The following is a 15830-nucleotide window of genomic DNA, read 5'->3' as shown; positions in this document are numbered from 1 at the left end:
AGATTAAGCAAAGGCAAACCTACGTTCCTAGCATTTGTAGACTTAGAGAAAGCTTTTGACAATGTTGACTAGAATACTCTCTTTCAAATTCTGAAGGTGACAGGGGTAAAATACAGGGAGCTAAAGGGTATTTACAATTTGTACAGAAACCAGATGGCAGTTATAACAGTCGAGGGGCATGAAAGGGAAACAGTGGTTGGGAAGGGAGTGAGACAGGGCTGTAGCCTGTCCCCGATGTTATTCAACCTGTATATTGAGCAAGCAGTAAAGGAAACAAAACAAAAATTCGGAGTAGGAATTAAAATCTATGGAGAAGAAATAAAAACTTTGAGGTTCGCTGATGACATTGTAATTCTGTTAGAGAGAGCAAACGACCTGGAAGAGCAGCTAAACGGAATGGACAGTGTCTTGAAAGGAGGATAAAAGATGAACGTCAACAAAAGAAAAATGAAGATAATGGAATGTAGTCGAATTAAGTCGGAGATGCTGAGGGAATTAGATCAGGAAATGAGACACTAAAAGTAGTAGATGAGTTTTGCTATTTGGGAGCAAAATAACTGATGACGGTCGAAGTAGAGAGGATATAAAATGTAGACTGGCAATGGCAAGGAAAGCGTTCCTGATGAAGAGAAATTTGTTAACATCGAGTATAGATTTAAGTGTCAAGAAGTCGTTTCTGAAAGTATTTATATGGAGTGTAGCCACGTATGGAAGTGAAACGTGGACAATAAATAGTTTAGACAAGAAAAGAATAGAAGCTTTCGAAATGTGGTGCTGCAGAAGAATGCTGAAGATTAGATGTGTAGATCACATAACTAATGAGGAGGTATTGAATAGAATTGGAGAGAAAAGATCTTTGTGGCACAACTTGACTAGAAGAAGGGATCGGTTGGTAGGGCATATTCTGAGGCATCAAGGGATCACCAATTTAGTATTGGAGGGCAGCGTGGAGGGTAAAAATCGTAGCGGGAGACAAAGAGATGAATACACTAAGCAGATTGCGAAGGATGTAGGTTGCAGTAGGTACTGGGAGATGAAGAAGCTTGCGGAGGATAGAGTATCATGGAGAGCTGCATCAAACCAGTCCCTGGACTGAAGACCACAACAACAACAACATATAGTATTAATTTTGTACCCTCAGATCACGAGCTCTACTCGCAATTGTCCGGTTTTATTCGCTTACGCCAGTAAAAATGTACTTTTGCTATTACAATTTTTACCTTATGCTACTACCAAGTATTTATAAACATACGATGCAGAAGTATCAGGAACACATAATGGGGAGAAAAAACAGTCTGAATAGTAAACACGGACGAACTTACAAATGCAGTGGCGTGCAAAAGTTGTGGACAAAAGTACCTTTCGCATGATATGTCACTGTCGAAGAGACATAGCCCGATGAAACTTGGACCACACGAGTAAAGTGAAAAAAACTGCTTCAGTACTAGCATGGAGAGTAGCTGAAAGAAATGAGCAATGAAACGAACAGGCATTACACTTTTATTCGAAGTTTTTAATTACATTGGTGCTACCGCGATTCATGATGATTCCCTAGACATTACGAACGGTACCTAACAGGGTGTGTGATCACCTGGAACGACAATGCATGCTCTGCAACGTGCTCCCATACTGGCCGCAAAGTTGGTCAGGAGACCCTGTGTCGGGCCGTTTCCGTGCTATTAACTACTACAGGATGGTCGTATGTGCTGCAACGCGTCTCGTCGAGGCATCCCACACGTGCTCGACGGGATTAAGCAGGAGGAACGGGCAAGCCAGACCTTTCGCCGAGTATCCTCTCGTTCCCAGAACGACATTATGTTAGAGAAATTACAATTCTATGGTATAAATGGAACAGCATATGAGTGGTTTAAGTCATATCTACAGAACAGGAAGCAAAAAGTCTCTTTATATGCTTCAAGTGAATCAAAGGAGTTTGCCACTTCATTTAACTGGGGTGAAATTACATTAGGTGTTCCACAAGGTTCGATCATGGGTCCCCTCCTGTTCCTGATATATATGAACGACCTCCATTCTAATGTGAAACAAGATGCTGAACTGACACTGTTTGCTGATGATACAAGCATAATTACTAATGCATAAAAGAAAGTCCGATAGAAAATATTACAAATAAGGTCTTTGGAAAAGTTATTAATTGGTTTTCTGCGAATGGGCTTACTCCGAACTTTGTAAAAACACAGTACATCCAATTTTCTGCTGCAAAAAGTATAATTCCTTCAATAAACATAACACATCAAAAGAAGTCAGTAGCCAGGGTAGAGCACACTAAGTATTTGGGTGTACATACAGATGAGAATCTTAATTGGAAAATTCATATTTTGGATCTCCTAAAGCTACTAGGTTCAGCAACTTTTGCAATCAGAATAATTGCCAATTTGAGGATGTAGAAATTAGTAAGCTAACATACTTTACATATACGGGATAATATTCTGGGGCAACTCAACACTTAGGCAAAAGGTATTCACTGCTCAAAAGAAAGTAGTTAGAATAATGTGTGGGGTTCATATCACACATCTTGTAGGCATCTGTTTGAAAGTTTAGGAATTCTTACAACTGATTCACAGTAAATTTGCTCAGTAATGAAATTTTTTCTCAACAACACGGACCAGTTTAAAATCAAATTCATGATTACAATACCAGAAAAAAGAAAGACTTACACCATCCTTTACTTAACCTACCTTTGGCACAGAAACGGGTAAATTAAGCTGCTATAAAACTTTTGATAGATTACCTGATGAAATAAAATGTGTGACAGACAGCAGTAATAGTTTCAAATACAAATTGAAATCATACCTCCTTGACAACTCCTTCTATACCATAGATGAATTCTTGAATATGAATAAATAAATCAAGAGATATAATATATGCATTTTGTGTCATTTAAGGGAATGGGATAGATAATAGAAATATTTAGGTATAACACTATAATGTAAACAAAAAATAAAGAAAAAAATAGAACTTGTTTCCTGTGCGCATTTCTTGTGTTTTGACACGTTCCACATCATAACGGTTTTCCGTGCTATTGATCAATGAAGCACGTAACTAGCCCACTAAGTAACTAACTAACCTGCGCTGTTCGACGCGGTCGCGCATTGTTATCCACACATATGAAGACAGGACCGAATGCACCCCTGGAAAGACGCACTTGGGTAAGTAGTGCAGTGTCACAATAATTCTGACCAGTGAGTGTACCGTCTACAAAGATTTAGAGCTCAGTAGCCACATGTAACATTAAACCCCCCCATACCATAACAACTGGACGTACCATCACATGAGTGAGAGGTGGGAACACTTAATGCGCTCACGAACACTGTCGAAAACGATCGTTTTCGAGGTCCAGGTGCTGTGAGGTGGAGAGGCATACTGTTGCGTGGGCGTCCCGAACTCCAAATCTTTGAACTCGGTGAGTTCATCGATCAGCGTTATTGTGAGACGGCAGTCCTTCCCCATGTGCGTCTTTTCAGGGTGTATTCGCCCTGCTTCATTTTCGTGGATAACTAGCGAGACTACACCGAACAGCGCAGGTGGAGGAGCCCTTGGAATGAGAGGAAATTTGGCGAATGGACTGGTCTGGCCGTTTCACTGTCTTAAATAATCCCATAGAGCGCGTGTGGGACGTGTTTGGGGGGGGGGGGGGGGGGGGACGTACAACAGCACGTGTCCAGATGCACTAACGAGAATCTAGCAGTTGTCTGGTGGAGGAATGGAACCACAAGAACTTGTCAGCCTTGTGTCCACCATGGGAACATGTTGCGGAGCATGCACTGCTGGTTGTGTTGATAATATCCGTCTTTTGTAATATCCAGGGGATAATTATGAATCGCGTTGAACTTATTATTATCTTTGAATAAAAGCAATATTACTGCTTGTCCCACTGCATATTTTTTTCAGTTATCATCTTACTATACTGAGAAGTTCTTTCTATGTATGGTCCAAGTTCCATCGAGCTATTTCACTTGGCGGTGACACATCATGTGGAAGTTACTACCGTCCTTAAGTCTTGCACGCCAGAATAATTGTGCACAGATAGACGTTCTAACTAATGAAGTCCTGTTGAATTACGTCCTACTTTAAAACCTGTTAAGAAAACACAGGTACAAAACTCGATAAACAGGGTGGTCCATTGATCGTGACCGGGCCAAATATCTCACGAAAATAAGCGTCAAACGAACAAACTACAAAGAACGAAACTTGTCTAGCTTGAAGGGGAAAACCAGAAGGCACTATGGTTGACCTGATAGATGGCACTGCCATAGGTCAAACGGATATCAACTGCGTTTTTTAAAATATGAACCCCCATTTTTACTTCATATTCGTGTTGTACGTAAAGAAATATGAATGCTTTAGTTACACCACCTTCTTCGCTTTGTGATAGATGGCGCTGTAATAGTCACAAACATATAGCTCACAATTTTAGACCAACAGTTGGTAACAGGTAGGTTTTTTAAATTAAAATACAGCACGTAGGTACGTTTGAACATTTTATTTCGGTTCTTCCAATGTGATACATGTACCTTTGTGAACTTATCATTTCTGAGAACGCAAGCTTTACAGCGTGATTACCTGTAAATACCACATTAATGCAATAAATGCTCAAAATGATGTCCTTCAACCTCAATGCATTTGGCAATACGTGTAACGTCATTCCTCTCAATAGCGAGTAGTTCGCCTTCCGTAATGTTCGCACATGCACTGACAATGCGCTGACGCATGTTGTCAGGCGTTGTCGGTGTATCACGATAGCAAATATCCTTCAACTTTCCCCACAGAAAGAAATATGGGGACGTCAAATCCAGTGAACGTGTGGGCCATGGCATGGTGCTTCGACGACCAATCCATATTTCATGCTATTCAATACCGCTTCAACCTCACGCGAGCTATGTGCCGGATATGTATCATGTTAGTACATCGCCATTCTGTCATGCAGTGATAACATCTTGTAGTAACATCGGTAGAACACTACGTAGGAAATCAGCATCCACTGCACTATTTAGATTGCCATCGATAAAATGGGGGGCCAATTATCCTTCCTCTCATTATGCCGCACCATACATTAACCCGCCAAGGTCGCTGATGTTCCACTTATCGCAGCCATCGTGGATTTTCCGTTGCCCAATAGTGCATATTATGCCGGTTTACGTTACCGCTGTTGCTGAATGACGCTTCGTCGCTAAATAGAACACGTGCAAAAAATCTGTCATCGTCCCGTAATTTCTCTTGTGCCCAGTGGCACAACTGAACACGACGTTCAAAGTCGTCGCCATGCAATTCCTGGTATATAGAAAAATGGTACGAGTGCAATCGATGTTGATGTAGCATTCTCAACACCGACGTTTTTGAGATTCCCGATTCTCGCGCAATTTGTCTGCTACTGATGTGGGGATTAGCGGCGATAGCAGCTAAAACACCTTTTTGGGCATCATCATTTGTTGCAGGTCGTGGCTGACGTTTCACATGTGGCTGAACACCACCTGTTTCCTTAAGTAACGTAACTATTCGGCGAACGGTCCGGACACTTGGATGATGTCGTCCGGGATACCGAGCAGCACACATAGCACATGCCCGTTGGGCATTTTGATCTCAATAGCCACATATCAACACGACATCGACCTTTTCCGCAATTGGTAAACGATCCATTTTAACACGGGTAATGTATCACGAAGCAAATACCGTCCGCACTGGCGGAATGTTACGTGATACCACGTACTTATACGTTTGTGACTACTACAGCACCATCTATCACAAAGAGAAAAAAGTGGTCCAACTAAAACATTCATATTTCTTTACGTACTACACGAATATATAATAAAAACTGGGGGTTCTTATTTTTAAAAAAATGCAGTTGATATCCGTTTGACCTATGGCAGCGCCATCTAGCGGGCCAACCATAGCCATCTGGTTTTCCCCTTCAAGCTAGACAAGTTCCGTTCTTTGTAGTCTTTTCGTTTGACGCTTATTTCGTCAATGGACCACCTTATATACTGAAGAGAAAAAAATTCCAACACCAAAAAATAGTTAATATAGAGAAAAAATTACTTTCATGGAAAATATTTGTCTAGGTAACATATTTAAGTAAAACTGCAAGATTACAGGTTGATGTAAGCGCCAGATGAGCCATTGCAAATGTGAAATGCCGGTGTAACCGACAGAATGTTGAATGCAAGTATGCAAACGTGCATGCTTTGTGTTTTACAGGTGCCGAATCTCAATTTGTGGGATGGAGTTCGATGTCTGTTGCACCTGAAGGGACAATACAGGGACGGTTAATACAGGTTGTGGGATGACGCTGGAGTTGTCGTTCCAAGGTATCTCATATGTGCACGATTGGAGAAAGATCTGGTGTTCGAGCAGGCCAAAGCAACATTTCGACACTCTGTAGAGCATGTTGGGTTACAATAGTGGTATGTGGACGAGCGTTATTCTGCTGGAAAACAGTCCCTGGAATGCTATTCATGAATGGCAGCATAAGTGGTCGAATCACCAGATTGACGCACAAATTTGCTGTCAGGGTGCTTGGGATAACCACGAAAGTGCTCCCGCCGTCATACGAAGTCACACACCAGACCATACTTACAAGTTTATGTGCAGTGTGTCTAGCACGCAGGCATGTTGGTTGGAGCCAATTTGCCTCCTCCTAACCAACACACGACCATCACTGGTACCGGGGCCGAAACGGCTTTCATCAAAAAAACGCAACACATCTCGACCCTGCATCCAAAGAGCTCTCGCTTGACACCACTGAAGTCGCAAATGGCATTGATTTGGGGTCAGTGGAATGCACGCTACAGGACGTCTGGGTCGGAGCTGTCCTCGAAGTAAGTGATTTGTAACAGTTCGTTGTGCCACTGATGCCAACTGCATCTCTGATTGCTGCTGCAGATGCAGTATGATGCGCCAAAGCCCCACGTCGTCAGGTGGCTATCCGGAACTTGGTCTTCTAGCGACCGTACATTCTCATGACAATCGCAGGCAGCAATCATGTACAGTGTCTACATTCCTGCAAGTCTTCCTGCAACATCGCAGAAGGGACATCCAGCTTCTCGTAGCCCCAGTACGCGACCCCATTCAAACTCGGTGATGTGAGAATAATGACGTCTTTGTCGTCTTAAAGGCATTCTTGACTAACATCAACTCACGACGTCCAGTCTCAAAGGTAACTAACGCTCATGACCGTTACAGGGTGTTTTTAAAGCAAATCTGATTTGTATCCTCACAGTGGTGCTACTAGCGTCACTCTTACGCGAGTGGTGTGACATTGAATAATCATCTTTCAGTAGTAGAAACATGCCTTCAGATATTTCGAATTTTTCCGTTACAAATTCAAATTGGGTATGAGCACGGAGGCCGTTATTACAAAAGCGGAGAGAGTATTTACAGTGGTGGCAACAACTGTGATTAATAACATAAGTAACATAATCAAAACACTGGCGGTGATTCTCATGGAAATTGAAACACACATGCGGCTGTAGATAGTAAATTCACATGGTAGCAGAGTTCACCTCATTGTTGTGAGATATGGTCATGTCTCAGGCTAAATAACAAAACTTGTGATTCGACTCAGGAATTCCTTATAGGTAAAACTCAATACGTCGCTCTTACCGGAATCGACAGTTATAAGAGTAATTTCAGGAATACCCCAAGGAAGTGTGATAAAACAGAGACAGTGATTTAGCGGATACCGTCGGAAGCTCCACGTGGCTGTTTGCGGATGCTTGCGACTGTTTATACGGAAGCAGCTCACAACACTGTACAGATTTGAAGCGAGTCCTGCAGAGTATCGATTATTGGTGCAGTCACTGCCTGTTGACCCTGAACGCAAATAAATTTAAGGAATTGCACATAAATATGTAGAAGGATTCAGTACAGCTCGACTACACTATTAGCGACAAACCACTGAAAACAGAACTATGGTAGAATCCGCAGCGATCTACAGTGTCAAGACCTTATGAAACAACCTGTAGGAGAGACCGATATGAGGTTGACATACATTCAACGATTCTTAAGGAAATGTAATTCATCCAGGACGCAAGTGGCTTACAAAACACTTGTTCGACAAGGTTCTGAGTCTGACCATCAGTCTGGGACCCGCAGCACATAGATGGAGTAGAGAAGATCTAACGAATAGCGGAGTGTTTTGTCACGTGACCGCTTAATGGGCGCGAGAGCCTTAACGGAATGCTCAGCGGACTTCCGTTGCAGACGCTACAAGAGAGGCGATATGCATCACTGCATGGCTTACTGATGAAATTCTGAGAGAGTACGTCCCGGGAAGATTCGAGCAACATATTACCTCCTACTTCATACATCCTACTAAATGAACAGAATGAGTAAATTACAGCTAATACGGAGGTTTACCGATTATTGTTTTTTCTACACGCAACTCGCGAATTGAATGGGGAAGGAGGAAAAACGTGCTGCTAGCAGAAATAGAAATACCGTCCGCCAGACACTGTAGAGTAGCTTGTAAACACAGGTGCATGTTGAAGAATCGGTCAGGCGATAATTTTCGAAGGCACATCCTTGGCAGGAGAATAGGGCCTCCACAAATTCTTCTAATGAACTCTAAGACAACATATGCTTTCCTCGCAGATTCCTGTGGTCCTTCCACCTTAAGCGTTCTGGATCGATTCTCGAACATAACTGAAGGGCATGACAGATTCCAGTGTTAGACCGGAAATGATAAAATAAAATACTATAAGTTCTTTCGGTTCATTTACGATCATTGAATGCCACTTGTTTACGTTGACAGTAAGCTGTCAGTCTTTCATATGCAGATCTTCCAGTATTTCCCAACTATACACTATTGAACAAACTGCACATCTGAGACAAACCCAGTTCCTGAGGTAATATCAGTCAATTTGTGTCTGTAATACCTTTTGCCCAGTCTTGGTCGGCATAGACAACTCTAGAATAACGATTTCAATAAGTCATTGTCTTCTTCAAACCATGTCACTATTGCGAAAGCTTAGTCAAGAGTTTACACGTACTTATGTATCTTTTGTCTTGACAGGCAGCGTGTAAATGCCTCATATGCTGCTCTTGCATGATTTCTAATATTATCAATTAATCTTCGTGCCGTTTTCTCTCATATCTCGTAATTCAGCAGAGAACGTTCTTCGTCCATCCTGTACAACACTTCCAGCTCATTTACATTATCCTCTTCTGCTTCAGTCTGTTCTCTCTTCCATTTATTTGATTAAGTAAATTCTAACGTTCTTCCCTCTACTGCTCGTTGAGCAATCTTCAACTTTAAAACGGTTTTCGCACTGAAAGTCCCTATCTCACTGCTGTAAGTCATAACTGGTAAAATATACTGTTTGTTAATTCTCAGCTTCAGACACAGCAGAAACTTGGTTTTACAGAACTGTTAGTTTATCAGAATAACTCAAGGTCATTTATACTGGTTTTTCTTTTTTTTTTTTTTTTTTCCACTCATTGTCTTTATCTGTAATGGGTACAATATTCAACAGTTAATTTGTGACTTATTTCCAATTAACACTATTTTCTTTTCGATGTGTCGACTGTATCATTTTAATCTTATAATAATATAATAACTCGTTTACCCATGATACTGGTGACTGAGCTCACTGTCTGTGGATTAAGTTACTAGAAGAAATACAGCAGCCAGATATTTTTTATAAATTCTTATTTATGGCAAGAAGTGTTTGCGTTGTAGTTATTTCCAAGTGGTATAATAATGACTATTTTCGTGTATTCTTCCATTATTCTTCGTTTGTTTCGTATTTGCGTAAAATTTAGTTTCATTGTTAGATGTAATAATGAATAGATAAATTATCTCGTAAATATATGACATACCAATAATGATGAAGATGTAACTGGATTATGTCAACTGAAACGTAACATATCTTGGTAGTAGGTGGTACTTCTTTAAGTACTATGTATTGTGCTCTGTACTGTTCAGTGCCTGGCAGTGCATTCATCTTACCGTTATTAATTAGCCCCGTTTTTGTTTCTTTAAAGTACATACCGTTGAAATATAGCTTTTGATACGTCTGATTACCCCCTTAGTCTTCCTTACTCTGTCTGTACTGTTCTTAGCTATACAGTTCCCCAATAGAATTCAGCAAGAATAGCGCCGTCTTTCAACGATTTCCATGTAAGATATCTGAATATCTCTATAACGCTTTTATAGGGCCTGTTAACAGCACGAGCAGCAGCTCACTAAATTTAATTCGATTCCTTCCCTGAGTTCACCTTGGTGTAGATTTAAAACACTCAGGCAGCATTCAGGAATAGAAAAACCCAGAATCTTGTATGCGATCTTCTTTCGCAAGTACGCTTATTAGCTAAAAATCCAGTCATTTGATTCGCTTTCTCTAAAAGTTATTGTAAATGTTAGCTGCATACATGATGTTCTGCAGATACTAATGACAGGAACACACTTCAGTTTAGCGTAAACACTCATTTTAGCAAAAGGATGTACATGCTCTTGCAAAGAGCATCACCCCTACTTCATTTGCCTTAATCCAGATAATCTACAAAGTGCGGCAGATAAACTACTCTCCAACACTTCATTTTTCTATTAATGAGAGATTCCATCACTGTTCTGTGTGCCGGAACTTTACTAAAAAGTTTTTGCGCAAGGCTACTGGATTTCTTTTTGAAACTCTGAAATGGAAGTTAAGCAACCTGTACAAATTACTTTTGTGTGTTCTCCCACGCATTCCTACTTTCGATTGTGTGTGAGATTGAGTTTCACTGTTAGCTGCGAACAATGAACAAAAAAATTGTTTCATAAGCATTATAAATCTATTGAAAGATCCATTGCAAGATATTTTTAACGTATCCTACATAATGTTTTCATTGCTCATTTACGAGTAAAAAAATATTAATTTTGGATATATTATTAAAAACCCAAATAAAAGACCGATTTCTGGAATAATCAATCTGTGCTTATTAATTTAATCAGGAAGCTTGTCGTTATTATGCAAGTTGATATTACGAAAACTACAAATGTGACGAATCAGATTATCTGTGTTGACAGCAAGGAATTTGACACACAAGAATTTATTACGAGCCTAAGGTTATTATCAGTGCTAGAGGGCAGTTTTGTGTCTAACAGCAATCAAACATTCGAAGAAATCACGATTCCATTTTAAAAGAATTTCTTTCATGCCTAACTGTCTCTTTTTGAAATAAGAATTTTGTCTTTGTTATTTAATGTAAACAAGAATGCAAAATATTTTAAGCCATATTTCCAATAGGTTCTTCGATATTTCAATTCATTCCGTATGACATTTATTGAATAAGCGGAGTTCATTATATTTACTGGTTATTTATGTCTGTAGCAGTTTGCAACGCAAAATACTGTAACATTGTATTAAAACTTGTCTCTAACTATCCGTATAAATCTCCAAAACATTTTTTACTGCGTTTCCTTTAGTCCAGCGATTTAAATACCTCTTAATATTGATGATTATGTATTTTCTGTTTCTCACAGAATTCTGTACATCGATAGCAGGGCGCTTAATGTTTCTAAAATGTACTTCGCCACGACAACTATAACTTCAAACGTTTTTAATCTAAACGTTGACTTTTGTACATTAGATGACAGGTCTGAATACTACATAGATAACTGAAACTGTTCTATGAAATTGTATGAAGTATCTAAAGCTCATATTGTGGGCCTGAAAAATCGGATTGTGTTCATTTAAAAATGCGCTAGGATAGTTGCTTCTGGGTTCAGTTACTGTATTTCGCTGAAAGAGAATGTTTAATAAGCGTCCTTGGTACTAATAGGACTTTTATAATTTCTAACCGGCAAATATGAAGAAAGTACATGCATTTCCACACTGAAAAAATCATGAATCTTTTGGCTTTGTTTGGTAATGCCTTGAAGAAACGCGACCAGAAAGCGATGTTGATGTAATAGTGAATCGTTTCACTCCGTGTCAAATAGTTTTACTCTCCTAAGAAATCGCAAAAGAGCAGTTTTCTTTAAAGCTTATAAAACATGCATTGCACATTCAGGTGAGTCGATGACCGAGATAAATATCTTTTGTTTGATATTTTGCACTTAGATGCCACTTTTTTCAAAAGAATAGATGTGATATATTCGATTGTTTCACCTAATAAATACAAAACTAACGATGATGTGTATGCATCTCAAGAAAAATCTTTGCATATATTTCCTGAAGTAAAATGAAACAAATAAGAAAAAAGAATAAACAACTAGAAATGAAGAGTGGTCGTCTTGAATAACTAATATTGTTGAGGAATTAAACACAAGGAGAATCAGAGAAAAAATTTTCAGTAAAAGCAGAGATAGAACACACATCGTACTGTCACAGCTTGTCCAAGAGTCATCCTGCGCGCCTTTACTCTGTAGCAGGTGAAAAGTGGTGGTATTACTGTTTCTGAATATCTAGTTTGCAAAAACGGTACATGGCCTTTTTTTTTTTTTTTTTTTTTTTTTTTTAGCGTCTCAAGTGTCAGCTCAGCAGTCTGAAAGTCCCTATGTTTCCTTCTCAAAAGACTGGACTCTTATAAAATGTGAAGCACGTGGTTTCTAAGGTCGTACTGTCTCCTAGAACGTTAAGAAGCTACTCAAGTTAGCTACTTACATGGAGAGCTATGTTGGCAGCGACGGTTTTCTCATCCCTGCAACAAAAGTACAAAGCAATAATTGTAGCTGAGTTACACTCTGAATTACATAATTATAAAGTAGCAAACACAAATGCAGACTATGTGAAACGGAATAGTTGATGTAGAAACAACAAAATAAACGGCTATTGGCCGTATGGTTCATACGCGGCGCGGAGCGGCTCTTAATGTAGTCCACGCTATTCATGTTCAACCACAATAAAAAATATACAGACAAAATAATGAAAATTACCTATAGACTTACGACTTATAATGTAGACGACTACCTCTCGTTTGAGTCACAATTCATGATTTCAGAGAGTGAGAGGGCTTTTAATTTTCATTCTAAATTTAGCTATACCATGCAAAACTTAATGTACTATATAAAATAGATCTCCTTTATGCAAGACGTACAAGAGAATTTACAATCTCCCTAACAGATTTTTCTCAACTCTATGAATGAAATTAATGGAACGATATGAAGTAAATTTCCTCGTCTGGATCCCCAACTGGAAAAATGGTTATGAATTTTATTTCTTTTTCTACTCAACTACTAGCGAGACGAATTCAAGGCATTCCAGCATACTCCTGATACTACACGCCGCTTAACGCAGACTTATTTGCAGTATTAATTGTTTGTTTGGGTTTAGTGCGCTCAATAGCGTGTTTGTTAGCACTTAATTTCTTCTAATTATGACAGCTGCGTTAATGGCACTTGAAGTGTGTGCAGCTGTTTTCCTGAGACAATCAGTTTTCCGTTCCTTCACAAATATCAGTTTGATAGCTAATCTGTTGTTGATTATGTGAAACGAATCCCCAAAAAATCGCACCGTACTGATAATCGAAATCAAATGTTTTGGCGTAGGTATCATTTGCCAACGGAGGCAGTCACACACAGCACAGGAGCTAATGCAATTTTTGTCTGTGTGTTCATTTGTGCTATTTTACCAAGCTCCACGGAATTTCTCCCCGCATACTTCGCTCAAAAGCCCTAGGAGGCGATTCCAGGAAGCATGTATCACGGTGCATGAGATAATGTTCTCTGCACTTCAAACTGTCTTCTTTAAACCCCCAATTGGCCTACTGTGTAACGCTGTGATCTGTCATCATTACTTCCATGTTTTTGCCAGGAAACCTGTTGCATCCCCAGACGAAAACACCCGAAAAAACAAAATTTTCAGAATAAAATATGATTATTATTTTCCCCTTAACGTTCTATCCACAACAGTAAGGAGTATGCACGACAGATACTTTATTTTAACACGTCAGTACTTATTTTCTGTAATTTCACGAATGTGAATGATACAAATATTCCCTTAATTTCATTATCGTTCACGACTAAGGACGAAATTTGACAGTCTTGTTAGCTGAAGACAGGCTTCAACGATTTTTCACAAAACTTGACCGAGTTTTCCTGCCTGATATATGTATAGATATTTTGGATAATAAAAAGTGTATTTCAACAGATTTTTAAACTGGGGAAGGAACACTGTTACTGTACTAATGACTACAAATTAAGTGTATTATAACGTCCTTAAGGCTTCTACATTACTCGTATCACATGAAATCTCTGTCGCCTTGTCGGAGTTGGTGTTAAACGTGGCTGACAATGGTTCAGAAGATTTGTGATCATTCCAACAATCTAGAATAGAAGAGATTTTTGGTTTCCAAAAATGACATATTTTCACTTCTCCATTTTCCTAAACTTTGTTAAGTGTACCCCACAACTTTCTTTATAGACTTTCAAATACGTGGTCGAACGTTTCCGATTATTTCTTGAAGACAATAATACAGGTAACAACAAATCAGGCAGATTGTTCACGGTCATGTGCAATGTGCTGGTCAGTCACAAATGAAGCAAACGACTCACTGATTTGACTGCTTTTTTAATGGACCTTTCAAGTAATTAGAATAATCTTTATTACACAGACTCACTAAAACTAGGGATCTTATTCTTTGCACTTGTTACGAACTTCGATTTTTTTTTCAGATTGCTTCCGAGGTTTTCCTCGATAACGGTTTTGTATCTTTTTAAACATGCGCGAGTCCTTGAAGCGATGAATTCGATTTTGAAACGCAGATATTCCTTTTCCGTAATATCTGGCAATATCTAAAACCTAGCCGAGGTTTATAACACCGCCGACACTAAATGCCTTCTGTCTGGCTCAGAATCGAGCAATTGACGCCGTCGCCGCATCCAATCGATTGTTGTGTCGTTTTTCAACTTTATTCTTCACCTAAAGTGTGCAAATGGATAACCAGATTTCGAACATTTTCTTGAACAATCTTTTTTTTAGAAAGCATTCTTGTAAGGCTTTCCTCATGCTTCTACTTTGAGAGAATTCTGCGGTAAAAGCCGTTACCAAGGGACGTAGCGTCAGTGAGTAAATAGAGAAACCATTTTTAACTGACCAAGTTAATTTTAGCATTGTCACTTTTCATTAGGACATGCTTGTTAACTACATTTCTATTATCACTTTCTGATTCTTGAAGAATAAAACTGCATTCAGTTTCGTTCCTGACGGTAGATCCGAAGCCTTTAATATCGATTGTTTCAGTCGCTCGCACGCTCGTGTCTGGATTACTTTAATGTTCCTTTGACAGTTCATGTGTTCGACAACCTAGTGTGTTCCTGTAGAAAGCTTTATAGAACTCCGTAAAAAGCAGTGAAACATTCGCAGGATGCTTCCACCATCATCGCTGTGGAACTGGTTGTACAGAATGTTTCTTCAATTGCAATTACAAATGTTTCTAACACAATTGGAGACTCACACAAAAAGATCAGCAAACAACATGTTCTTTTTAATTTTGAATAGTGGCTTAAAGAGTGGGTAGTTATATTGCTGAACTTCCCGATCACGTGCAACACGGATGTTGTAACAAGAAGTAACGGCACACTGACATTTTTTTAAAGTAACTTACGCTGCATATCAATATCTACACATTGTCATGTTTTATGAGATTTTAACTAGGAGTGGAATAAGTTCCGATAAGACAAATCGTCGTTCACCATAAATGCCAACGATCGATTTTGAGTCCCGCCCAGGACCAGTGTTAATCTGCCACCACGGTCCTTTCCACTAGGCGTAGAAGTTTTGGCGTAATTTGCAGTCAGCACTTGAAGTAGCTCAGCCCTGAAAATTATCTGACCTTTTACAGTACTAGTTTGCGACGCTGCGTAGATTCGCGTGATTATGCATTTCTGGCCC

At 39.4% G+C, this 15830-nt stretch overlaps 1 protein-coding gene across 1 annotated transcript in view; it reads right to left on the bottom strand.

Moving 5' to 3' along the window:
* LOC124712327 overlaps positions 1-15830 on the bottom strand; it is a 1282739-nt gene that overhangs the window by 985413 nt on the left and 281496 nt on the right. Inside the window, exon 3 of the mRNA XM_047242621.1 lies at positions 12603-12639. Within this exon, the coding sequence (XP_047098577.1) occupies positions 12603-12639 (37 nt within the window). The remainder of the gene's footprint in view (positions 1-12602; positions 12640-15830) is intronic.

Source organism: Schistocerca piceifrons, chromosome 8 (genome assembly GCF_021461385.2).
Source record: "Schistocerca piceifrons isolate TAMUIC-IGC-003096 chromosome 8, iqSchPice1.1, whole genome shotgun sequence".
NCBI lineage: Eukaryota > Metazoa > Arthropoda > Insecta > Orthoptera > Acrididae > Schistocerca > Schistocerca piceifrons.
This window is presented reverse-complemented; position numbering and strand designations above follow the sequence as displayed.